This window comes from Helicoverpa armigera, chromosome 6 (genome assembly GCF_030705265.1).
Source record: "Helicoverpa armigera isolate CAAS_96S chromosome 6, ASM3070526v1, whole genome shotgun sequence".
NCBI lineage: Eukaryota > Metazoa > Arthropoda > Insecta > Lepidoptera > Noctuidae > Helicoverpa > Helicoverpa armigera.
The window spans coordinates 8,533,343-8,557,989 of NC_087125.1; the positions used below are offsets into that span (position 1 = coordinate 8,533,343).

The window sequence follows — 24,647 nt, forward strand, 5'->3', positions numbered from 1 at the left end:
AGTCGTCATGCTCGACGCGATAGACACATGTCGACGAAGAAAAGAAACATTTCTTTTCTCGATGTCAAACATCGCCATGCTCGGGTCGATAGAAATCTTTCTTCAATCTGTCATTTTGTCGATTCTCCGGTAGACAAAAGCTGTTTCTATGGCGGTCATGCTAGGCCCGCTGGTTTTGCAACGCGAGGAAAATCTGCCAGTGTGATAACCATAGATAAAAAGAGTAGTCGATAGATTAGCAATCGTATACATAATGACTACAGAAGGGTAAAAAAACGGGCGTTTTTGCCATAAATCAAAAATACAAGATTACATTTCATTCAATTTTCGCGCCTTTTTATAGATTGCCAAAAAAATATTCAATTTAAATTGCTGTTTTAAAATCTTACTATTCTGTTCGTACGTTGTGTTAGTGAGAGTGAAGAGACAATAGTAATTTCAACAGATACCAGTTCGCTTATTCCTAGAACCGACATCAAATCGTTAAAATGAAAATAAACATAGTGAATCCTGATTTAAATGAACTGGGTTACGTTATAGCTATTGCAAACATAAAAGATAAGCATGATACATCCGCACCATCGGATTACCATTGGAAAATACTGAAATGCAGGTCTAGCAATAAACCTGAATTATTTTCTTGTGAAATTACGGTGCACTTTACAATTTATTATGGCAATTTGAAAACCCGATCTTTTACAGAATGATCATCTTCTCCAATTCATCAATATTGGCTTGTCCTGACAAGAATGATGTTAAACAAGTTCACATCATTTTTAATAAGGCAGGGGACGATTACGATAAATTAATTTCGTTATTCGTAAAGTTTTCGCTAATTCAGGTAAGTACCGTCGACATCAGTTATTTTTAGAAAGTTTCACAAAGGTTCGTCTCCTTAGAGTAAACAGTAGATTTTCACACTTGCACTACTTACCTATATGCAACTTTCTACTAGAATCAATTAAGCCAACATACCGCTAACATTTTTTTAATAATAAATAGGGACATTTCTAATATTGAGATCTTGGGGCGTGATTCTGATTCGAAATATAGATTTGGCCAAAAAATTGTTTGAAACAAGCCAATAGGCTAGTTTCCTAAAAAATAATAATTAGTCCGTCTTGTAGATTGTCCAAAATTGAGCGATACGTATTTTTTCTTTTTTAAATTGGATCAGAACTTGTTAAGATATAGCGTGTTAAAGTTGAGTGTGACGTCACAAGTTGCTACAATTTTCAGGACACTGTGACGTAAAAGGCCCCCACTCCTAATTTTTGAAGTGTATTATCTTTGTCATTTTATGTTTAATTAAAAGAAGAAAAATTACGTATCCAATATTTTTTGATTATCTAAAAAGCGGACTAAATATTATTTCATTATTTCGACCCTGGACACTACCCTATTTGGGTGCCGTCAGCGCCTTAAGTATACCTATTACAATTAATTGAAACCATTAAGTGCAGAAATGCTAAATATATTAACCGTAAATTGTACTTTTTGCAAGTTCATCTATTTATCTACCTACCTATTTTTATAGAATGGTGGCATAAGATCGGCTACTCCAGAGATATACCAAAAATGTTTTCATTACACCATGACTGCTAGAATTGCACCTGTGTGGAATACATTGCAAGATAATTACCTCATTAATAATAGAGATTTTCTGGTTACAAGGGGACCTCAAGAAGCAGTTAAATATTGTATTGTCGTTAACGGTAATTAAGTCTTAAATTTTGATTTCATAAAATAAACGTATTAGATCCTACCTACAATCTTACCTGCGTAAGTGAACATTTTCTACTTTCAGACACCTTCACCGTTATTGAAGTTAATGCCGTTAAAATAAACTTAATGTTAACTGAAGAAGAATTTCTGCCCGGGGAATGGATAAGAGTACTGCCAAGGTAGTATCTTAGTCTTGAAAGTTAATTATGTGCTTAGGAACCTACACCTGCCTACTTACACCTTTTGTTTGGTTAGTGGAAAACATGTACCCACGTGATGACTTCCCTCTTCTCTGAGGGTTTCTTCCAGCGGAACTCCTCGAATTAGACTTTTTCTTCACACTTCACCAAAACGCTCTAGGCTTAGACTTTGAGATCCTGATTTCGGCGGAAGCGACCCAAAAAAAACTGTATAGATTTATGACGTGACTTGTGAACGTGAGTTGGCGATCTTATAATATTGCCTGTTCCAGCTTGAACAAGGCTATCGTCGAAGATAGTTATAAGGATTTTTCTCAAGGGTCAAAATTCAAATCCTATAAAAATTTGCGTCGCCACTGGAAAAATATAGTAAGTTGTGAACAAAAATTATACTAGCTTAGAAATACTTAGAATGTAGTTACCTCGGGGATGCATAAGGTAAACTCCACTTACTAACAGCTTTGTCCTGTTCACAGCATGGATATCGACTACCCGAAAATGAATCTGCTTATTACTCGATCCAATTTTGGCGCGGAGAACCTTTGCTTTATCCAAAACAATGCGTTTTGAGAAATTTTCCTATTGTTATACCGACATCACAGCCGTTAGAAGTAAGTACCTTTGTATGCATATGGCAGTTAAGTTACGCCGTATAGTAGAATAAAAATATGAGAAGATTGTTACTAACTTTGTATAAAAAAATCACCTACGTCCCCAGAAACTAATAATATCAAGATTTGTAACTTGTCTTACAAGCAAGATGGCCAATGTTCTCGGTACGAAACTGATATTTAAACTTGAAGATATACAGCCAGAAGACAGCAAATCTCTTGTGAGTATCGATTTATACGGGCCGAAACTTACCCAAGATTGCTAAGTTATTACAGTTCAGGGGGCCGATTCTCCTAAGTTAATAAAGTCAAAATTGAATAGAAATCGAATCGTAATATGATCGCAATAGTAGTTTTAACCATATCGGGCATTCTGCTACTAATATAAGACCAATCGTATTCCAACGGCATTCGATTGGTTTGCGATTGGTCTGCTATTTTGGTGATTTTGGTCTATACGGTAGTTTGCTGTAGGTAGGTACAATCATTTTGCAATCGTAGATCATTTGCAAACAAAATGATTCATTATTGAATGACAGAAAAGGCTAAAAACGTATATTTCAAAGAAAAAATACCTAGCGGAATGCCACATACGCTTCTATCGTAATCGAGTCGGGATTGGATATCAGTCTAACGTGAATCGTATGTCGCTTAAGTAAAATTAGGAGAATCGGGCCCCTGCTCATGTCCGACTGATCAACGTAGCTATGCTATTCAGATCTTAGATTTTAGCTTAAAAATCCTAATGCTTGTTATGAAAAAACTTTAAATTGAGTGTTTTGGTTTTAGGCTCCAAAAGATTGTCTTCTAGAAACACAAGCTGTAAGCCTCTGCACACCTACTCAATATTCTAGAAGTCAGAAATGAACCAGCAGCCCTAATTATTACGTTCTGATACTTTTTTTGCAATAAAAAGCAAATTATATTAATTAAATGTCTTTATTAATAAATTGAATAATTCGAAATAATATTTTGATCAGTCATTGTCTTCTTAAAAATAAGCAGTTGGTATTAAAAATTATAATTAATCAAATGATATAAAGTAAGATCACGATCACAAGAAGCAAGTAGGTAGGTACAATTTAGATAAAATTATAAAAATAGGTATAAACAAAAAAAGTGAGGGGAAAAGTCAGTTTCAATAGCATCACGAATGCACAAATTGCAATTCCACGTCAAATTGTATCAAATCATTATTTTTACTTCACATAATCTTATAACTTTTCATTCAAAGATGTCTTTACGGTAATAAGTGAGATGCAGTTCGATATTTACACATATAAGATAGGTGCTCGAGCCGAGCGAGCTAAACGAGACGAATCAAACTAATTCTAAGTCGGCGGATAATAGCCCTAAAAAAACAGAAATCAAAGACGAAATCAAAAACTGTGTAATATTATGAATTGTTTAAATTAATCGACCGTTTAGAGATAATGTTGAAGATTTAGTTTTATTGTACCTAATATTGCAAAGTTTCATTGAACGTCTGTGATGTACTTATGATTGGATTGGATTCGTTCGGGGCTTTTAGCTTGCTCGGATATTATCTCTAGTTGTAGTTACACAATATACGAATTTTGGTGTTCGATACGTTACCTACTTCTAAATCGTTATGATAATAAGCATCAATTAACGTCAGTTCTAGGCGATGATGATGGAAGCAATGTTCCTACTCTTGATGGTGACAAAGATGACTGACTTGCTGTTTGATGAAAAAATCTGGCTACTGACGGTGATAAATTTCTTTGTGTATGATATGGAGACAGGACTGCAGACTCCTGTAAAATTTCACATAACATGACTAATTATTACGGTTGAATGAGCAAAACAAATACAAATAAGTCCTTAAGACTTAAATCTGTTATTTCGTAATTTGTGATTTGTATTTGATTATTTTTATTAATGAACAAAATAGGTAGGTACATTTGTTACCGCTCGATGTTGTCGTGATATCCTGGGTGAAATTGTAGTTTCATCACGGTCATTTTGATTTTGTATCGTTGGAATACTCAGCAACTGTGTTAATTTGAAGCCTTTTGCTAAGAGTTCTACAGTTTTACCTGAAACATTCAATTCATATTTTCTAAGTACCTACATACATACATATATATAACTTGCTAATGTTAAAGTACGTCACTTAGGACACTCACTCAGGTCACTTATAAAATAATACCTGTTAGAGTTGTTGGAATGTTTGTGTTACATCTTCCAGTAGATAAAATCTTTTTCAATGCCGCAACGTTATTGAAAATAATAGCTACGGCTGCACCATCAGCAAGTTGAGAAGAATCACAACAAGACAGTAACGATTTCCATTTATCCGTGTCCCAATGTTCACCTGAATATACCGCTAATTGTAAAGTTGAAGCACCTGTAATTTTCATATAGACTTGTAAAACGAAGATTTTATTATTCTTTCTTGAAAAGGAGTACCATAGTACCTACGTGTCGAATTTCAAATATCTCTTTTGTTTTTCATTATAGGTATGTATTGTTAACAGAACTAGAGATTTTTAATAACTCACCAGATTCACTTAAAAGATGAGGATTTGCTCCAAATTGAAGTAACGTTTCGACTATGGTAGGACAGCCGTACCGAGCTGCTAGCCTGATTGGCCACCCCCCTTCGAAATTAGGGTCTAAACCAGATTGTAATATTTCAAGGAATTCCTCTTCTTTTTTACAAATAATCAAATTTTTAATCTTGTGAATATTACTTTCCATGTTGTCCAGAGAATTAATTACATACACTGTGTATTTTTTAACTACCCGCATATGTAGGTAGGCATGTGCCATGAACATGACATTTTAGTTATTATTCTATAAGCTTAGAATATTGTATCCAAAGACAAGGATTTCGAAATGTAGTTTATTAAGATTGCATGATATGATTATAGCTACTAATAATTTAATATTACAATACTTTTATTGTAATATTCCTCAACGCCATTTTAGGTCTCGGGGGCCGTTTTATTAAAACTTACTAAATTAAACTTCAACTAGCAATACTGGTTTTTTGACAATTTAATATTGTCATTGTCATGTCATGTCATTTGTCAACAAGGTAAGTAAGCATCCTGCCCGATCGGGCAAAACCAACCAGGCAAAACTGCCAAAACAAAACTGAAGAAGATAAATAAAAAATCGAATAAAACCTGTGTATTTGTGAAGTTTACTAAAATACAAGATTAATTAAAGAAGTCCAGCACACTTGCATTCTGAAAACAAAATAACTCTAATCCATCCATGTTTTGTAAACATGTTACATGTATTGCAGGTTCATCATTAACTAACTTGTTATGACCAACTTATGTATAAATATGGGAAGGTAAGGAGCAATAATTAACGTGCATTAATACTCTAGTAATACGGGTTACTGACCCACTGACCCGTCTTTGGGGTGCATTGTATTCCTTTTCCGTTAATTTCCAGGCACGCAGAATGGAGAAAAATTGCCAAAAGAGAAAGAAGAAAACGAATCCGTACTATTCAAGCTAAAGAAAGAGGTAAGCTGTTCTTTGTTTGTATCTATTATTTGAGTTTAAAATAACAGAAAATAGAGATAATAAATCATGGCATACATTGACTTTTTTAAGTTTTTTCAGTCAATTTGCCAACTCCAAACTTAATCCAAGACACCTTTAATCATATACATTGCAGGTTCATTACCTTTTTAAAGTAAACTTTCATACTATTTTGTTTTTCTTCAGATAAAGTAATGCTCTCTGACTTTTACATGAAACAACAAGAACTTGAGCTTGAATTACTACTTGAACAGATTATTAAACAGAATGAGGAGGAAAATGAAAAATGGATGAGGGCTGAACTTATTGCAAATACACGGTGGAAAAAACTTTTGGAAGAAAGGGAAAGGCATAAACAAAAACGCCTAGAACAGGAAGCTAAACTTAAACTGGTCAGACTCTTTTATTTTACTACTTTCAATTTATTAGAATCAAAATGTTGTTTAACCGCTTGTTTGTCTCATGCATTTCTGCACTTTGACATACAGCAGGATAATAATAACCAGTCTACTACTACAAGTTTTTTTTTCAGGAATGGGAATTAGAGCAAAAACAGAAACAAATTGAAGAAGAAAGGATTGCAGCTGCAAAAGAGGAATTGAAAAGAAAACAGGACATTTTCATGAACAATTTAGACAAATTCTTGTCTGGAGACTCAGATGAACCTCCGGCTGAATTGAAAGTTATGCATGAGACAAGACCTGATGCTGCATTATGTCCATTTTTCTCCAAAACAGCGTGTTGCAGATTTGGTGATCAGTGCTCTAGAAATCATCAATACCCAGGCATTAGCAAAGTATATCCTTTTCATGCATCCATTACATGACACTTGACTATGATTTTTTCCAGGAGTAATCTTACTAATACAATTGACAAATACTTTTTTTTAGGTGTTATTAGGTACAAATTTTTATGTTCATTTTGGGCTTAGTAATGCAAATCTCAATGAATATGACACAGATATTATGCTTGAATATGAGGACAATGACACATACAAAGAGTTCAAAGAATTTTTCTATGATGTTCTATCTGAATTTGAAAAATTTGGTAGAATTATACAGTTTAAGGTGGGTAATACAAACGTGGTAATGAAGTTACATATAATTATGTTTTTTTTTTTAAAGCATGTGTGTGTGCAATATTGAAAAATTTGGTAGAATTATACAGTTTAAGGTGGGTAATACAAACGTGGTAATGAAGTTACATATAATTATGTTTTTTTTTTTAAAGCATGTGGTAAAACTACAAAAACTCCTTCATCAAACAATTTAATCCAATTTTGATCAATGTCAATGTAGATAGTTGACATACAGCTCTTGATGAGGTGTTCTGCTTGATACAGCTAGACTGTATCTAGTAATAACCGTTTTAACAATTTGCCATTGTCACATGATAATTAGATATATACACTGTCATTGGTCACTTAAGAATTATTTGTTATTTTAACTATTGCTACTCAAATTATCTTCAGATTTTTACCATATTTTAGGCTGGATAAATAGTTTTGAATAAAAGAGGTTTGTATTTTTTTTATTCTTTCAGTGGGTGATAGATAATCTCAATGGATGATTTTTTAAACAATAGAGCATTTCTATAGAAATTAAAATTCACCCCCAAATAGATTCATAGATTATTCTATAATATGCATGAATTATTTGTACTCATAATAATAGAAAGCAAGATGTTTTTTAAAATAACGCCTATGAATTCATCTGTCTGCAGGTATGTAATAACTACGAAAAGCATCTTCGAGGAAACACTTATGTAGAATTTGCTGAGTTGCGATCTGCTGTGGCGGCATACCGATCTCTACACACTCGCTGGTATGGTGGCAGACAACTCTCCTTACAGTTCTGCCTCATAAGTTCATGGAAAAATGCAGTATGTGGTAAGTAATATGGTGATGGTGACCAAATGGAGTTATTACTTATTGCTCACAATTTCGAGACCTTCTAAAAATATGTATTATGTACAGATTATTTATGTCTTATGTTACAGGTCTCCAGTTACGAAGGCGCTGTCCAAAAGGACGTGCATGTAATTTCTTACATGTATTCAGAAATCCAAATAATTTGTTCAATGGTTACAATAATGATGTACCAGATAAGTCAAGGTTAGTGAAAATAATATATCTGGTTCAAGCTCCTGGCGCGATTCCACGGGCGCCAGGTGTCGAGAGACTGCTCCCGTCCACCATAGGTGGTGACTTTTGCGTGGCTCACCGTCCTTCCGTCTTAAGACGTCAGATTCACGTGGTCCTCAAAGAGAGCAAGCAAAACTCGGTGGCGCCGAAGCCTGCTTGGGCTCCGGGATTGTTCGAAAGAGTTAGTAGTCAATAGAATACTTAAAGGGCCCTAGATAGAATATGATGGGTTCTAGTCAGTAAGAGTCTGACCCTCACGCTTAAACACTCTTAAACAATGAGGGTTTTTGAAATTTTTTCTGCCACCGGGTGGCGCCACGTATGCGTCTGGTCCAAACAGCTGTCAAATAGTATGGAATTGTAGGTGCCGAACTTATTGTTTATTGAAATTCTGTTATATTGGAAGTGTTATTGATTTTATTATGGACTACGGTCAGAATAAGGTTTCCGAACTAAAAATTGAGCTAAGAGAGAGGGTGCAAAAGTCACTGGTACTAAGGAAAAGCTTGTTGAAAATTTTTTTAACACAATATGATTTAGTTTTTTTTATTTACTCAACCGCAATAGTAAAACAATAATGCAGTGCTTTAATTATAAAATAAAAAAACACTAAAATCGTTCACTATTCATAGTAAAGATAAGCACTTTGACAGTTATCTGGACCTGACGACTCGGTGCTGCCACCTCGTGGACGCCATTTTACAAAACCCTCATTAAGTATCCAGATAAGGCAGCAATAGTAAATACAATTATGTATCTGATGTGACTGATATTTTCATTTAAAATGAATGTTTTACCATTACGTGTAAAATTATTTTTAGATCTTCCCGATCATCAGTGCGATCATGGCGGTGGTCAGAATCTCCAGAAACGGATGTTCACAAAAGAATAAATTCAAGTCGCTCTGATAGAAGTAGTAGTATTACAACTACAAGTGATAAAAGACGCCGAAGATCTAGATACAGTGATGATGATGATGATGATGATAACCACCACCGCCGTCATTCACCTCGACGAAGTAAGCGACGATAGCCACTTCCTTGACGATCAATTAAATTGCGCAATATTACGATATTGTCTTTATTGACTAAAATTTTAATTGCACAATATTTTTATAGAAATATTGCACAATGTTACTGAAGGACTATGAGCCGCCTAAGATTCTGGAAAATAAATGGTATTTTTTAAATAAAAATGTTTTCCTAATTTTACCTTTTTTTTGTTGTCGCTGGGCTAAAAATGCTATTACACATCCCCTTCCCGAAAGAGTATGTATGTGTGACTATGTATGTATGGTATGTGGGACTCCCCGGTAAAGTCGTTTCCGGTATACCCACTAAAAAGAGGCCCAGCGGCACTCCGACCCCGCCTGAGTGGAGGGGTCTGGGAATCTATGGCGTACAGTCCCCCACCGGCAATTGCCCGCCTTACGGCAGGCCCCTCAGACCTCCCCTTCCTAATTTTACCTGGCTATCCTATCAATATTATAAACGCCAAAGTTTTAATGTATATGTGTGTTTCTTAACTTCTTTCCCTGTCTTTAATGTAAAAACAGTGAAAACATATTGATTTTGACCGTAATATAATTAATACATATTGTATGTCAGAAAAAATAGGATTTTAATCATCGAGCTTAGAATTATAAGGAGACGCCGTTTTGATATTGACGTATCTATAGTTATATAAATATGAAACAAACTATGCAACATAGTTCTGTCTCACTCTTTCTAAGCAGATAAGTGTATTTGAAAACAGGGTACGTATCTGATAAACCAATCATTCTCAGAAGGTGTCTTCCCTGACTTGCTAAAAATATCCATCATAAAACCAATACACAAAAAAGGTGACGTAACGGACTGCACAAATTACCGTCCAATAGCCCTTCTGCCAACCTTTTCAAAAATAATAGAAACGGCAATTTCAAAACGCCTTTATTCATTCTGCGAGAAATTTAACATCTTTGATGAAAATCAATACGGCTTCAGAAAGAACAGATCTACCACCTATGCAGTATACCGGTACATCCAACAAGCTCTCAATTACATCAACGATCGAAATTATGCTATAGGTATTTTGCTTGATATGAGCAAAGCGTACGATAGGGTCTCGTATAACATCTTGCTTAATAAACTGGAAGGTATTGGAGTCCGAGGTGTAGCCTATGATTGGTTCTCCTCTTATCTCAACTCTCGCTCACAATTTGTTGAAATTGAACACCATAATTCACAAACCGGTGAAATATCACATGTCCGATCAAAAAAGAATTATATAAAGAACTCTATCCCACAAGGCAGTGTACTAGGTTGTATACTGTTCTTATTATACATAAACGACCTCCCAAAAATCATAGATTCAGTAAGTATCCTATTTGCTGATGACATATCAGTGATATTTCCGTGTAAAAACAAATTAGAATTAAACCCTAAAATTAATAAAACCCTTTCTGAAATTGTAGCGTGGCTTGAAGACCATAACCTTGAAGTTAACTTCACTAAAACCAAAATTATGCAGTTCAAACCATATCAGAAACGTCCAGTAATAATCAACTACACCCACCATAACACAACAATAGAATGCGTTGACTCTTTTAAACTATTAGGCTTACACATAGACACTAACTTAAATTGGAAATGTCACATCCATAACATAAGCGGGAGACTATCCAGGTTCACATATGCTCTACTCAATTAAAAAATCGACAGACCTAAAATCAGCAATTGTCGCCTACTATGCATATGCACACTCCTGGCTTGTGTATGGAATAATACTATGGGGTAATAGCACGAACGCAGATGTCCTATTCAAACTGCAGAAGAAATGCATTAGAATCCTCGCAAACATCGACGGAATGGATAGCTGCAGGCCACACTTCATTAAACTTGGCATACTTACATTAACATCTATGTATATTTTGAAATCTGTATATTTGTCAAAAAACACATTCATTTATTCTCCTTAAATAAAGACCATTACTCACAACCTCGTAACCTAAGAAATAAAAATTCACTTGCTCTACCGACATCAAATCTATCTATATTTCATTCTGGGCCCTATGTAATGTGTATTAAGATTTATAACAAAATACCAAAACAATTAAAAGAAACCTCCAGTTTCAATATATTTAAGAATAAATTAAAAAAATACTTAATCCGAAAATGTTATTACAGTTTAAAAGAGTTTTTCGAGGACAGAACTAAACAGTAAGATAGTGTGCAATATAAAACAATTCAAATATAATATGTTAGAGCAAATAGAGGTAGTATAAATATAATGATAGTATAATAATAAAGGTATATATGAATATAATAATATATATAAGTAAATATATAAGTTGTGCCTAAATATATAAGATTAACTAAATAGTTTGTAAGTAATTGTATATTAAAATTGCTGCGCCCTAACAGGGTATCATGTATGTACCTCTACATTTTATAACACCTTGTAACACTCATGATTGCAATAAAGATTTGAAGTTGAAGTTGAAGGGACAACAATATTTTTGTGATTGCGTAAAATGGTGACATTTACTTTTGAAATCCTTCTGCGTGCCATATCTGGCCATATATGTCATGGTAGTTTTGCTGTCAAATAGGTGCTCTTCGTGACTTATTTTTGCTATTTTATAGAATATCACTCGTGTTTACTTTTAAGACTTTACTATTTCAATAGTGAAATAATCAACGAATATGCCTATGTGTTGTATTGTGAAGTGTGGTGCTAGGAAGCACCAAAATCAAGCTGGATTGTCTTTACACAGGTTAGGAACCTATTTTTGCTAGAAACTACATAAAATAATTCACATTTTATAAAAAATATGTTACGGGAACATGAATTGATGGTGAAAGTACTTATATTTTGGTTTATTTCTGTATAAAAACCTATATTTAGAAATAAATGTTGTTTACAATAACATGTTATATTGGCATAGTGCTGTGCAGTTGTCATAATAGTATCGATATAATATCCACTTAATAAGTCTGCTTTTACAAATTTTAACATCAGAACTTACTGTCCCTAAGACACTGAGCCCTCAGAGTTGTGTATTATTTTCAACAAAACATCAGTTAAAAACATTTTGATTAAAAAGGCGTATTATAAAATTCAGGATTTTAAAGACATATTTTATTGAAAATAATATGTTTTGCCTTTTTATTTTCACATGATGCTCCTACGGCGACCACGGGCACGGCAGTGCTTCCGCACAGACGAGCAAATCGGAATGCAAGCTGCAATATTTGCTTGAGAACTTAGTTACCGAGTATAGATTTCGAATTGTATAAATATTTTTTTCTTAGCACTAAAATTGTTTTGTACAATCGATTAATACATAATTAGCTCCATTTGCATTATATAACTTTCTCATGAATAGCTTGAAAACGATTTTAAATTATTGTATTTTTTTTAAGAGAGTATCTCCTTATGGCGTTTCTTGCGGATTCTTCTTCATAGGACCGAATCTTTGGCACCCTGCAACTAGTCTGACGTGAAAGAACTTTCATAGGGCTATTTGAAATAATAAATAATTACTTTGCCTGTTTTTTTTTTTCAAAGGTGTCACCCTACTGAAATGACTCCTCCCATTTGGTTGATGTTGTTGAGGTTATTAGTATCAGTGAAGTTAATGTGATAGTTAGTTCTATGACGAAGAGATTATTTATACTCGGTTATTTTTATGCACTCGTACATACTTCTAACTAGAATACAATATCGATATTTGTTGAATCCGGTAGCGGTACAACCCTAGTAATGGCAGCCATTTTAGTTACGACTGCAGACTGACAGTAGGTGTGCACGTTTTTTTCGTGACATTTCCTGTCCCTATAGTTATATGTCAATGATTTTAATCCATGCCCATGGTTTTTTTTTTTTTTTTTTTTTATTCTTAGGAAAGCTTACAGACTAATGACAATTTTAATAACTTACTATATTTCTAATTTGCTAACAACAAGCTTCCGCCAATAAAAGACATAATATAGTACTTATAACTATCGTAGACCTCATATAACAACAGTTTTGGAAAAAAAAGAGTAAACATTAACAATTAAGTGATACAATTTTTTTTGTAACATTAAAGTATATATAATTATGTAGGTATAGTTTTTGGCAACGCATTAAGGATATTAAAGATCAACATTTATAGACGCGAGTCAATCTTTAAAAAAAATATTCGCTAATAAACGTTTCACTGTGAGAGCTTTTGTGCAAAAGAGATCTACATCCAAGTCTTCTGGCATATTATTGAATGCATGTGCTGCACGCGAGAGAAAGCTATTTTTTCTATAGTTAGTAGAAACAGAAGCAATCTGCATAAGTGGCCTACGCCTGAGCCCTAGAAGGTTAGTACGCAAGTGTAACTTGGATAATAGTTCAGGACAATCGATCGACCCATTGGCTATATTAATGAAAAATGAAATGTCATTAATATCACGTCTGTAGTGTAACGGTAGAAAGTGATATCTTTTTTTGTTGGTTTGGTTGGACAATAAATTCTAGGAAATTCAGAACTTAATTCCAACGTGAGTGAGTTAACCGATAAAAATGTATGGAAACACCGAGTTCATTTCCTGCTCAAAGACTTTCTCTATGTAAGGCATGGTCATGAAAAAAAAGAGAGAATGACTGTTTCCAAGTCTATTCGTTAGACTGACAGTGACATTGACTGACAGACAGAATTCTTGGTTTTCGGCTGAGCTAATGTGTTGATGCATAGAGGAAAGTAATATATCGGGTTGTGTTGATGGATGATAATTTGTTCAGTTTCCTCGGCACGTATTTTGTTTTATACTCTTCCAGCATTCGATACTTTATTATCCTAGAAAGTTCATCCAAAAATAAAATTATAAACTAATGTTCCGCTAAAAATTCTGTCGACAATGATTTTAAGATCATTATTTTCTGTGTTATCATTAAGTTCTAATAATCTAACGAGTAATATCCACAAGCTCACTTCTCCCACAACATGGAAAAGTATATTAAAAATATCACCATCACCATGTGATATTTATATAAGAACTATTGCGGTGTCAACTACATCATATAAAGGTAGAACGAGGGCAAAGGTGAAAAATGGTAAATACTTTAGTCTAAAAAAGCATATGCATAGGTGTGCTGTTGAGCACTCTTATAATATTATATGCATTGTGTTTTAGATTTTGATTCAACCAAAGCAAGGATAGTCTTAGATCTCAACTTGAAATCACCAGAAGATGCTTTACCCTTTTATAAATTACCACTAAGAACATTAGTTCACATACACAACACTACAAAAGACGATGTAAAAAAAGGATTTTGTCAAAATAGACTTTATTACATTTCATCACGTCTTAAGGTAGGTAATACATATCCATTAAAGATAATATCATCTTATACATATATGCACTGTGCCAGAATATGAGAGGATGAATAATAAAAAAATATCTGTGGTATCACTCACATCCAAAGAGAACTATTCCTACACAATAAATAGGCTTTAACTGTGCCTAGTTTCAATCAATAACCTCTTATCAATCCTATGCATCCGTGTCAAGTAGTAGTTTGCGCTGATGGCCAGTTTATGAACCAGATTAATTAGAAAGATAAGTTTGTATGTACTTTCTAAGTATATCTTAGACACCAATGACTGTGTTTCGGATGGCACGTTAAACTGTAGGTCCCGGCTGTCATTGAACATCCTTGGCAGTCGTTACGGGTAGTCAGAAGCCAGTAAGTCTGACACCAGTCTAACCAAGGGGTATTGGGTTGCCCGGGTAACTGGGTTGAGGAGGTCAGGCAGGGCAGTCGCTCCTTGTAAAGCACTGGTACTCAGCTACATCCGGTTAGACTGGAAGCCGACCCCAACATAGTTTGGGAAAAAGGCTCGGAGGATGATGATTAATTAGAAAGATAAATTTTGAAATATTGTCATAAAAAACCATTAATATTACTAATAAGGTTCAATTTTCGAATAGTATTCGATTAGACTAAATTTATGTGCTTTTGCCAGGTACCACCGTCAATGCTAAGAGAAAAGCTTGTTAAGAGGACTTTCATTTATAGCTTATCATTTGATTGGATTGAGAAAGCATTAGATGTATTACTAGGTAAGAAAAGGTTAGTCATTTTATGGTCTTAGAATTCTTCAGACTTTTTTTCAGTTTATTTGGAAATAGTTCCAAAAATCGGTTTTTAAATTGTTAGTACTTATAACAATTATTTTTACATTTTACACATAATAAACTTCCTGTTTATACTAATAATTTATTATTAATTTTGTGCTTGTCCCCAAGCTTCTGTCAATATAATTAGAAGTAAAAAATAATAAAAAAATCTGCATTATGCACAGCCTGAAACATTATAGAGATTCCAAATCAAATGAATAAATATGTGATTATAACATAAAAATATGTTGAAATAAGATAAAATATTTTATTATTATATTTCAGAAATGAACGTGGCTGCTGATCGAATAATGAGGGACTTGTGGGTTTTGAAGTATCACCATGAAACAATTCGTGAAAGACTTGTAAGGGTAAAAAGTATGGGTGTAGAAAATCTATATCCATGGATGGTGAGATGTTCTGAAGATATAATGAATAGGTGTGGCTATACCTATATTTCTACTATGTATATTGTAGCCACATAATAGATTTGCTCACTTCATGAAACATGGAATTCTTTTCTGGGTAGATTAAAAAAAGAATAAGTCTAGGTGCCATGAATTACAACAATTTCATGAATTGAGTGAATCTTAGATATTGCTAGAATGTATACATGTTTTTTTTTTTTCAAAGTATTGAGTCCTGTGTATGCAAAATAGTTTAAAAATGTTTCAGATTTTTAACTATTTCTCAAGAAACAAAGGACATTTTGGGAGACAGTGTATCAAAACAAACTTATCTTGCCAACCGTCTTAATGTCTCTGTTGACACTGTTCAAGAAATGTGTTTAAAAATACCTGCACTGCAAACCATTCGAGTGACAAAGGTACAGAACTAAGACTACAATTCTTTAGATTGCAGTCAGTTACTGTCTTATTAACTGATGTAATTCTAGTTTATTTCTAGGTGAAACATTTTCTGGATTTTCTTATTACTGAGGGCTTTGATGTAGAAGAAATAGCCAATAAGCCTAGAGTGTTATCGGCGTCTCAGAAGACTGTAAAGCAGAGGCTTGACAGGCTCCGTGAATTGGGGTTAAACCAAATAAATTTAAATGTACTCTGTAGGAGCAAGAAAGATTTCAAAAAATACTGTGAATCAATTGAATCGTTATCGAAGGAAGGTATGTCATATTTATAGGATATGATTCTATGATTTTTCATTACCCAGCAAATAATTTAAGCAAGAGTTGCTGTACATAATAATGTGTTCCAATTGTGTGTATTTATTAAGACTACAAATCACATGCTAAAAAGAATCTCATGCAATGTAAAATGTCCAAGTGTGTGGGTAAAATCACAGAGTACTTTTTATATTATGAAATAGAGGTCCAACTCGACTACCAAACTAAGTAAGACAAGTGGCGCCTTCTGAACGCAGGTTTAAGAAACTATTTGTCAATATATATACATATAGCTACATAAAGCAGTGGTTACTGGGTCTAGGTAGATTTTTGTTTCTTTTTGTTTAATATTTATAAGATGTTTTTCAATAAATAAAACACTGATAACCTTTAATATAATTTATTTTTTTCTTTTAAAACATTTCATGTATAATTTTTTCGCTTTTAGCTTATAGGAATCCGTATCATCATCACACTCTCTCCTATTTATTAATATTTTATTAATATCTTTACAGTAATTGTAAATAAAGAATCTGCAGGATATATTGATTAAAAAGTCTATTAATTTTTCTTTATGAATTTCACATTTTATGAAATCGAATTTCAAATGTATAAATATTAATGTTTTGATGAAATCTTTTAAATATTTTTTTTCCAAACATTTTTTAATTATTGTGTAATTTATATCCTGCAGATTCGAAACACAATTTAAGAGAGAGTCGCTGGGACTGCAAAGCCATTTTTTATTAGCATACTCTCTATATTTTAAATAATCGTGTTCCTGATCGGACATTAAATTTTTTTTACATTCACTACAACCCTTGAAGACTTTCTTCTTAGCGGTTTTAATAAAATAACCGCTAACATATTGTAGCCCCCCAATTATACGGGGGTCGCTTTTGTCTTCAAGGGCTGTAAATTCAATGTCCGGAATCTCAGAGAGCTCACAATTTATTTGTTCTTTGCAGGCCCCGCTTGTGATGAGAACTTCATGCAAAGCGTGGCAATTATTTTCTGGCGATTCTGAAGTGACAGGATCTGAAAGGTCATTAACATATTTGGTAAGAAATGTGTGCCTATTATATACAAACCAATTAAGCTGATGATCATTACCATCATCATGAATGTAGCAGTTCATATTGAGTAACCATTATTTGAATCATATTGAATTAATTAAAGCCAGCCCACTACTAGACAAAGTTACTTTTTCTTTTATATAGTTTATAATATCAACTAGCGACCCGCCCCGGCTTCGCACGGGATAACAGTATTTCCCCAGTATTTAATGTATGTTATTATACATAAAAACCTTCCTCTTGAATCACTCTACCTATTACAAAAAACCGCATCAAAATCCGTTGCGTAGTTTTAAAGATTTGAGCGTTCATAGGGACATACAACATGACACATGACAGAAAAAGCGACTTTGTTTTATACTATGTAGTGATAAGGATGTTAACATTTTAGGACTTATGCATATGACATATAAATGTAATTTAACAAACTGTATTTCATCAATCACTCTTGTCTTAAGGGATAGGTTTATAGAGAGGCTAGTTTACTTTAATTGTTTGCAAAATTATAACTCAGGAACAACAAAAATAATTCAATTTAAGATGATTTTAAGGTAAATTAGCACATTTATCGAGAGAGGCTACATTTTATCCGCGCATGAAGGAGTTCCAGGACAGAATATGTGTAAAATAATTGCTGATTAAATGCTTGTATGTAGGATCACTCACCAAGATTCTCTTTCATTTGTACATCTTCAATTGAACCTTGTGAGTGTATATGTAGATGCGCAGGTTCTGTAAATAATAATATTCAGTGATTAGTATATGTTATTATTACATCATTTATTGCTAGTGTCTATCTATCAATTACACTATATGCTGTCCATGGGTGCCGCATATTATGCACAAATATGTTGACATTATTGAAAAGAAACAAGTATTAAACAAAACAAAGTAATACAAAAGTAAATTATTTCAGACATGGTAATGGTTTTGTATGCCTAAGTGAGAGTAGTAGAAATCATAATTGACATGTACCTTGAAAACTAGACGTTATGGATACCACATATTATGTTTGGAACATTTGATCTATGATTCATTACCTATTCATTCAGTCAAGAGGGTACCAAAATTGTGTAATGCAGTGCTATTTAAGTATTACAACAAATTAAAAATAGCAAAGGATTTTTGGTAAATGTGACATTCAAGTTACTCAATTTCAGCCTAATTTGTAGGAATAAATGATCTTTGAAATAACTTCACTCAAAATGGCTGGACCGATTTGGTTGAAATTTGGTATGTAGATAGGTGATACCCTGGATTAAGACATAGGCCACTTTTATCAATACACCATGCGGACGAAGCTAAGTGGAAGCTAGTACATACGTAATGTAAATGTATGTATGTATGTATAAAAATGAATTGCTTGTTTATATGTATATGATAAAATATACCTTTTGATGTAGACGGTCCTGAAATCTGAAGAGGTCTTAGTGCTCTTTTTTCAATGCTGAATTTCGAGCAAGATAATCCTGTAAACAACGATAAAATAATATGAATTATAAATATAGTAAATTTTGAAATGTAATATAGAAACTCTTGTATGACATACTGCGTACATACAGAAATTGTGGCTCCAAAGAAATCTCTATTCAGATGTTTTAGACTTACTGCAGCTTTTCATTTTGTGATTTGGAAAGTTTACTTTAAACTCAAATAACATGACTGTTTATTTCTTTCTAACATCAACTCTAGAAATTTGAGACTTAGGTACTCTTTAAGGTAAACAGGTACCTTAATTTGGGTATTTTACTAAAACTAACCTGGCATGTTTTTTGTAGGTACAGCTCCTTTGGCAAGTCGGTTATTCCGGCACCAATATTTTGGTTCGAAATGATCATTACAGACGCGGCGGTATTTGAAAATATGGTTATTTTCAAGTTGCAAAATGTCACCACCAATATGAAAGACCCATGTATTAAATAGCTGCCTATCCTTATCTGGATTAGGGAATTTATGTAAATACCCGTAGTGTCTGAAAAAGGGTAACAAGTTAGAATTCAGTGGAGTCGTGACAAAATGACGACTATTTGTTTTAAGGATGTTGATAAATGCTTACCTAAGCCATTTGTACATCCGGGAACACAACACTTTCTATTAGACATGATAAATATTAATTATCACAAAACGGGTCAACGAGTCCTATCTCAAGCACAAAATTCACAAGATTTCGATCACCTCAAGCACAAAATCGACACGGCCGAAGGAGCAGAGGCTCAACTTAACGGACTTAGGTGGATAAAGCACTAATAGGGATAAAATCTGGAAAAACAAACAAGACACCGAAAAGCACTTCAGCGCAAACCGGCAGCCAAATTTGTTTGATTGACAATTTTGCATAATGTTGCATGTAGAAAATGGATTTAATGTTGCCAGTAGAAAATAAATTCTTGAATTTTATTTTATTTCTGGCTAATTGATAATAAACATTAAATTTTAGTAATTGCTTCAATATGCAACTCAAAATTTTTATTATTTATTTTTTTATTTTAGCTGAAAAAAAAGATAGGGTAAGAGTAGAACCAATAAAAGATGTGATAGCGCCCTCTTACACACCTAAGCATAACTACTACGCAATCGCGCATCATCGTCATTACAAATAACGCCATCTATATTTCAGTTTCTTTAATATCTTACATTATAATACTACCAAATTAAAATGACACTTCCATGTAAGGACCTCAATGTATTTACTGTCTCACTTCATTTTGCAGACCTATAATGATACGTTTTCTCGTTTGCCACTATTAAGATTGTCACCCCTGGGTAAAATCTAGTCAAGTGTAAGGGCTTCTTCACATGTACCTACCACAACCACACCACGCCACAGCGACAAAATGTGGTTAAGCTGTGACTGCGTGTGAATAGTTTCGTAGCGGCTTTTCGCAGTTGCGTTGTGGTACCGACAAAATGTCGATGTGGTTGCGTTGTCACATTCATTGCGATGCCGATGTGGTAGCCACGTGTTCATGTGTAGATATATTATATACTAGGTACCTTGATGGAGGAAAGATTGTTGTTGCTACCCTTCTTTATCCATGTCGTGACGATGTGGCTGCTGGGTTTGCCGTCACGATGTGATCGATAACAACGATAAAATGTGGTACATTTAAATTGTAATATTAATTTTCAATACAAAATATACTCCCAACCACATGGCATCTTTGCGACTGTGGTGACATGTGAAGAAGCCCTTAAATGCAACATCAGTGAGTATGCTCTTTAACACTAAACAGCTTAATCAATTTGCATTCAATTTAGAGTAGGTACTGAGACAGAACTCTGAGAATGTATCGAGGACTTTTAAACTACAAGGAACATCTAGGTACTTGAAGCGATATTATTTTAAATTCGCAGCTGCAGCCTACATGAACTTGTTGTTTGTTGACTTTTAGAATTTTGCTGAATATAATTTGAACCTTTTCTTTTACAGGAGATGCTACCGTGAAAGGTTAATAAAACAGTATTAGGATAGATATTTTGTAGAATCAACCAAATAAAACAAAATTATATTTATAAATAAAAACCTTTACAAAACCTTCACATGATGTTGAACTTTATTTCACTAAAACCAACATTTTATGATACAGAAGTTACTAACCTTTCCCACACAATTCTAAATAATTTTTGAACAAAAATAAGCTATCTAAAAAGTCTGCTAGAAGTAGTCTAGTGACTATTGTATATCTAAGCTAGAAACATGATTTTAATTTCACATACCAATTACATACTACATACAGGTTATGTTATTGGCATTGAAATAATATCAGCCATACATATTTCAAAAGGTTTGCTTTATTTCTTTAAATAGAAATTAAATGAAGTTAAAAATTAGTGTAGAATGTATGAATGCATTATTTATTAAGCAATTTGTTGATGTTTTAGTTTGAAGTTCATAGTAATTAAAATATATTTATAAGGTATCACTAAATTTTATTTTTCATATAATACATATTATTATGGAATCCAATAACCCATAAGTGGATTAATACTATTCTAGTGCCGAATTTGAGCCAACTAGCGCAGTTGAGACAGCTTGTACTCAAATTAACTAGCTCTTAATGAAAATAACAACACAATTTTAAAACCACCAATAGCAATAAGACCTATGAGGTATCACAGGCAGTTTTTTTTTTAAACTGAACATTAATTGCAATTGTATTTATTTTGGATATCTTACCAGCCTACAGTCAATTTAATGAAAAATTAACTGCATCAATTTACACTACATAAAACATTACCCACAATACCAAACATTGTGACTTTTGCTAACAACTTTAATTCTGCAACAAATTTAATAAAAGGCAGAGGAATATAGTTACTCCAAAGTCAATACACTGCACGCAAAAGTCAAATAATTCTAGCATTCTGTGAACTAAGTATAACAGTATAGTGTATACCTACTTAGTTTAATTTATATAATAACCTATGATAAAATTATATAGTGTGAGGTTTGAGTAAAATCCATAATATTAATGTGGACAATTGAACTACTGGTGGGCACACTGCACTCCAGGCCCAGTGTGCATATGTTCTTCATCATCACTGGCATAAGCTTCCTCTCGTCCCCTTCCACGTTCACTGGCTGTGTATTCCATCAGATTAACTTCCTCTACGTCTTCTCCAGTAGGCATTACAAACGCTGGGCGGGGTGGTAGTACAGTTTCAATTTGTTTCAACTGCTCTTCAGTAGCAAAGTTATTTTCAGGGAAAACAACATCAAACTTTATGTAAAGATTACCTTTCTCAAATGGATTTTTAAATTGAGGCATCCCCTCACCTTGAATACCTTTTAAGTCTCCAGGTTTGATGACTTCTCCTGGTGTGTGTCTAACAAGTAAATCCCTGCCATCTAAATGCTTAATAACAAATTCAAAACCACACAATGCCTCAGTAAGTGTAATTTCATGTTTGATTACCAGGTCATCACCAGTCCTCTGGAAAATATCATGAGGCTTTTGTTGCAGCACAATAATCACATCTCCAGGCTGGGTGTCAGGCTGTTGATCACCCTCTCCTCTAAAGAAAATCTTTTGGTTTTCACACATTCCTTTCTCGATGTGTACCTCCAAGATTTTGGTTTCATTTAACACTTTCTTACCTTTGCATTTTGGGCATTTATCTTTATCGTTAATAGTTTCACCCTGGCCGTGGCAAGTCGGACAACGAGACTGAAATTGACGAGTCATATGTGGTGCAATCTGCTGATAAGACACTTTGATACCCTGTCCATGGCAGTCTTTACAGGTCACGACAGACCCAGGTTTTCCACCAATACCTTTACAGGGCCCGCAAATCACATTTTTACTTAGTTGTAATTTGGTAGTTTTTCCCATGTACATATCCTCTAAAGAAACTTTAAGGGGATGCATGGTATCTTCACCTCGAGCGGGACCACGACCTCTGCTACCGCCTCCCATTCCGAATATATCACCGAAGAAGTGTCCAAACAGATCATCAGGGGGGAATCCGCCGCCCTGGCCACCCTCCTGCAAGCCTTTCAAACCATACTTGTCGTAAATTTGCCTCTTTTTCGAGTCCGACAAGACTTCATAGGCATAGCTAATTTCTTTGAATTTATCTCCTGCAGCAGGATTTTTATCAGGATGGAATTCTTTTGCCAACTTATGATAGCTCTGAAACGAAAAATTAGAGATTTTAGATAAAAGACGATGATCAGAACAATGGACAAAAATCATGCAACCAATACATGACATTACATGTGCGATCTGCTCATTGTAGAAACTTAAAAAATTATACTTACTCGTTTTATTTCAGATTCACTAGCACTTCTAGAAACTCCCAAAATCTCATATAATTTATTATCAGCCATTTTTCCCAAGATATAAAGGAAAGAAAGAATGAGGAGTAAGCTGTGATTAATGTGCACTAGAAAAGGTTTTTAATTTTTCAAGCACAAAGGTCGTATCTACATTCAGCCTACGACTAACGCAGCGCGCGGTTACACTACTATTATCGATTTAGTCTATGGAACTTACTAAAACAAAAAAATCGTTATTTCCGTTCCAAACATTATCAAAAATGTATTAAGAAATAACTTTGTTAGTGTTTCTTATTGTACTTTAGACTATCTTTGTGACTCATAGCATCATTATGGATCAAAAATGGACATAAGAGTTATCGTGCACCAGCCATGTTTTGAACTTTCACGAAAATCCATCGGCTTATTGTGAATTTGTCATGGTAGCAAAAGCACTCTAATTTTCAAATATATCATAATACCACGACAGAAGAATCGTACAGTTTTTTTATGTAGTAATAAACTTGCGGTTCTTATTATTATAGTGTAACATATCCACTAATCTGTCCTAGAGACATCACTACACAGAAAAAAAACACTTCTTCTATTCGAAAAAATCCGTATGCGTATGACTTTACGAAATAAATTCGCTAATAACATTAGTTTCACTGTTTCATTTCAACTAATAGTGCTTTTTAGCCTATTTCTTGTACCTATTAGTACTTGGACCATAATTTTCTTAACTATTTTATTTTCGTTTGACACTTACTCATTACTAATTTGCCGGTCAATATTTCTCTCCTTTTCCTAGGTAAATAATTTCAAAATCCTATGCCAAAATATGTATCAAAATATAAACATGTATCATAAGTGTTACAAGAAAACATAGATCCTATTTTTTAAATGGTTTTATTCTCCTTGATCAATAAAACCATAGACTATCAATAATTTCGAACGTTGTGTGGCGCCAAATTTAAATTTATTTTTGTCACAGAAATGAAAAAGAAAAGGAAAATACCGTTCTGCGGGAACGGTATTTGGATGGAAAAAGTCGCGGGGAAATAAAAATCCTTATAAAAAATAACCTTATAAAAAGTTTTTAATATAATTAACTTTAAGATAATTGTGTTTTGCTAAAGGATAACTAGTGTTTTGATCTCTAGCATTGTCTGGCAGGATCAATAGTTCCCTATCATCGTTATTTTATTGTGCTCTAACTTTTTTACTAAGTTTTTTTTTTTTTGAATATTCTGTATATTTTTCAATCTTTTTAAGGTGAGTATAGACTACAACATTTTCTGGAGCATTTCTGTGTAATGTAACGTTCTAGCGAATGGTACAATACAGGCAA

At 33.6% G+C, this 24,647-nt stretch overlaps 6 protein-coding genes across 8 annotated transcripts; 3 read left to right on the forward strand and 3 right to left on the reverse strand.

Moving 5' to 3' along the window:
• The first annotated feature begins 313 nt into the window (after positions 1 to 313).
• Positions 314 to 3,466, forward strand: LOC110375467 (uncharacterized protein C18orf63). The gene is made up of 8 exons (XM_021333576.3): positions 314 to 613; positions 703 to 841; positions 1,538 to 1,715; positions 1,808 to 1,904; positions 2,198 to 2,294; positions 2,402 to 2,536; positions 2,644 to 2,757; positions 3,326 to 3,466. The coding sequence occupies exons 1-8, from the start codon at positions 489 to 491 to the stop codon at positions 3,401 to 3,403; spliced, it is 963 nt and encodes a 320-aa protein (XP_021189251.3). The 5' UTR covers positions 314 to 488; the 3' UTR covers positions 3,404 to 3,466.
• A 217-nt stretch (positions 3,467 to 3,683) lies between these two features.
• LOC110375468 (uncharacterized) lies at positions 3,684 to 5,459 on the reverse strand. Of its 2 annotated transcripts, none has more exons than XM_049852255.2 (4): positions 5,062 to 5,459; positions 4,710 to 4,907; positions 4,469 to 4,596; positions 3,684 to 4,314 (listed from the first exon to the last, which is right to left on the reverse strand). In XM_049852255.2, exons 1-4 carry the CDS (start codon positions 5,336 to 5,338, stop codon positions 4,162 to 4,164), a joined length of 756 nt encoding a protein of 251 aa, XP_049708212.2. In that variant the 5' UTR covers positions 5,339 to 5,459; the 3' UTR covers positions 3,684 to 4,161. The 2 variants fall into 2 exon arrangements, with proteins under 2 accessions (XP_049708212.2, XP_049708211.2); XM_049852254.2 differs by having other exon boundaries at positions 4,460 to 4,596; positions 5,062 to 5,346.
• Positions 5,460 to 5,584: 125 nt separating this feature from the next.
• On the forward strand, positions 5,585 to 9,378 carry LOC110375466 (U2 small nuclear ribonucleoprotein auxiliary factor 35 kDa subunit-related protein 2). The gene is made up of 8 exons (XM_021333575.3): positions 5,585 to 5,864; positions 5,969 to 6,042; positions 6,247 to 6,452; positions 6,593 to 6,856; positions 6,951 to 7,127; positions 7,783 to 7,948; positions 8,059 to 8,173; positions 9,025 to 9,378. The coding sequence occupies exons 1-8, from the start codon at positions 5,836 to 5,838 to the stop codon at positions 9,233 to 9,235; spliced, it is 1,242 nt and encodes a 413-aa protein (XP_021189250.3). The 5' UTR covers positions 5,585 to 5,835; the 3' UTR covers positions 9,236 to 9,378.
• A 4,518-nt stretch (positions 9,379 to 13,896) lies between these two features.
• Positions 13,897 to 21,078, forward strand: LOC110375487 (transcription termination factor, mitochondrial). Of its 2 annotated transcripts, none has more exons than XM_064035248.1 (7): positions 13,897 to 14,272; positions 14,353 to 14,531; positions 15,186 to 15,282; positions 15,625 to 15,778; positions 16,015 to 16,165; positions 16,246 to 16,462; positions 17,431 to 17,566. In XM_064035248.1, exons 1-7 carry the CDS (start codon positions 14,077 to 14,079, stop codon positions 17,487 to 17,489), a joined length of 1,053 nt encoding a protein of 350 aa, XP_063891318.1. In that variant the 5' UTR covers positions 13,897 to 14,076; the 3' UTR covers positions 17,490 to 17,566. The 2 variants fall into 2 exon arrangements, with proteins under 2 accessions (XP_063891318.1, XP_049708440.2); XM_049852483.2 differs by lacking the exon at positions 17,431 to 17,566 and adding an exon at positions 20,969 to 21,078 and having other exon boundaries at positions 13,900 to 14,272.
• On the reverse strand, positions 16,847 to 19,791 carry LOC135117011 (uncharacterized). The gene is made up of 4 exons (XM_064035250.1): positions 19,595 to 19,791; positions 19,299 to 19,510; positions 18,930 to 19,007; positions 16,847 to 18,270 (listed from the first exon to the last, which is right to left on the reverse strand). Exons 1-4 carry the CDS (start codon positions 19,609 to 19,611, stop codon positions 18,197 to 18,199), a joined length of 381 nt encoding a protein of 126 aa, XP_063891320.1. The 5' UTR covers positions 19,612 to 19,791; the 3' UTR covers positions 16,847 to 18,196.
• On the reverse strand, positions 21,070 to 23,487 carry LOC110379402 (dnaJ homolog subfamily A member 2). The gene is made up of 2 exons (XM_021339074.3): positions 23,300 to 23,487; positions 21,070 to 23,171 (listed from the first exon to the last, which is right to left on the reverse strand). Exons 1-2 carry the CDS (start codon positions 23,366 to 23,368, stop codon positions 22,026 to 22,028), a joined length of 1,215 nt encoding a protein of 404 aa, XP_021194749.1. The 5' UTR covers positions 23,369 to 23,487; the 3' UTR covers positions 21,070 to 22,025.
• Positions 23,488 to 24,647: the final 1,160 nt, after the last annotated feature.

What these genes read in the sequence shown, in the direction of transcription:
- LOC110375467 (XM_021333576.3), top strand. Translation starts at nt 489, where the DNA reads ATGAAAATAAACATAGTGAATCCTGATTTAAATGAACTGGGTTACGTT. An exon ending in ATATTGTATTGTCGTTAACG is followed by an intron (nt 1,716 to 1,807) that starts GTAATTAAGTCT and finishes TTCTACTTTCAG; the next exon opens with ACACCTTCACCGTTATTGAA. An exon ending in CAGAAGACAGCAAATCTCTT is followed by an intron (nt 2,758 to 3,325) that starts GTGAGTATCGAT and finishes TTTTGGTTTTAG; the next exon opens with GCTCCAAAAGATTGTCTTCT.
- LOC110375468 (XM_049852254.2), bottom strand. Translation starts at nt 5,338, where the DNA reads ATGTTCATGGCACATGCCTACCTACATATGCGGGTAGTTAAAAAATAC. An exon ending in TCATCTTTTAAGTGAATCTG is followed by an intron (nt 4,908 to 5,061) that starts GTGAGTTATTAA and finishes TGAAAATTACAG; the next exon opens with GTGCTTCAACTTTACAATTA. An exon ending in AACATCGAGCGGTAACAAAT is followed by an intron (nt 4,315 to 4,459) that starts GTACCTACCTAT and finishes GAAATTTTACAG; the next exon opens with GAGTCTGCAGTCCTGTCTCC.
- LOC110375466 (XM_021333575.3), top strand. Translation starts at nt 5,836, where the DNA reads ATGACCAACTTATGTATAAATATGGGAAG. An exon ending in TTATGTATAAATATGGGAAG is followed by an intron (nt 5,865 to 5,968) that starts GTAAGGAGCAAT and finishes GTTAATTTCCAG; the next exon opens with GCACGCAGAATGGAGAAAAA. An exon ending in ATGGAAAAATGCAGTATGTG is followed by an intron (nt 7,949 to 8,058) that starts GTAAGTAATATG and finishes CTTATGTTACAG; the next exon opens with GTCTCCAGTTACGAAGGCGC.
- LOC110375487 (XM_064035248.1), top strand. Translation starts at nt 14,077, where the DNA reads ATGATTTTAAGATCATTATTTTCTGTGTTATCATTAAGTTCTAATAAT. An exon ending in TCTGAAGATATAATGAATAG is followed by an intron (nt 15,779 to 16,014) that starts GTGTGGCTATAC and finishes AAAATGTTTCAG; the next exon opens with ATTTTTAACTATTTCTCAAG. An exon ending in AAACCATTCGAGTGACAAAG is followed by an intron (nt 16,166 to 16,245) that starts GTACAGAACTAA and finishes GTTTATTTCTAG; the next exon opens with GTGAAACATTTTCTGGATTT.
- LOC135117011 (XM_064035250.1), bottom strand. An exon ending in ACCTACAAAAAACATGCCAG is followed by an intron (nt 19,008 to 19,298) that starts GTTAGTTTTAGT and finishes CGTTGTTTACAG; the next exon opens with GATTATCTTGCTCGAAATTC. An exon ending in AGGACCGTCTACATCAAAAG is followed by an intron (nt 18,271 to 18,929) that starts GTATATTTTATC and finishes TATTATTTACAG; the next exon opens with AACCTGCGCATCTACATATA.
- LOC110379402 (XM_021339074.3), bottom strand. Translation starts at nt 23,368, where the DNA reads ATGGCTGATAATAAATTATATGAGATTTTGGGAGTTTCTAGAAGTGCT. An exon ending in GTGAATCTGAAATAAAACGA is followed by an intron (nt 23,172 to 23,299) that starts GTAAGTATAATT and finishes TTTTCGTTTCAG; the next exon opens with AGCTATCATAAGTTGGCAAA.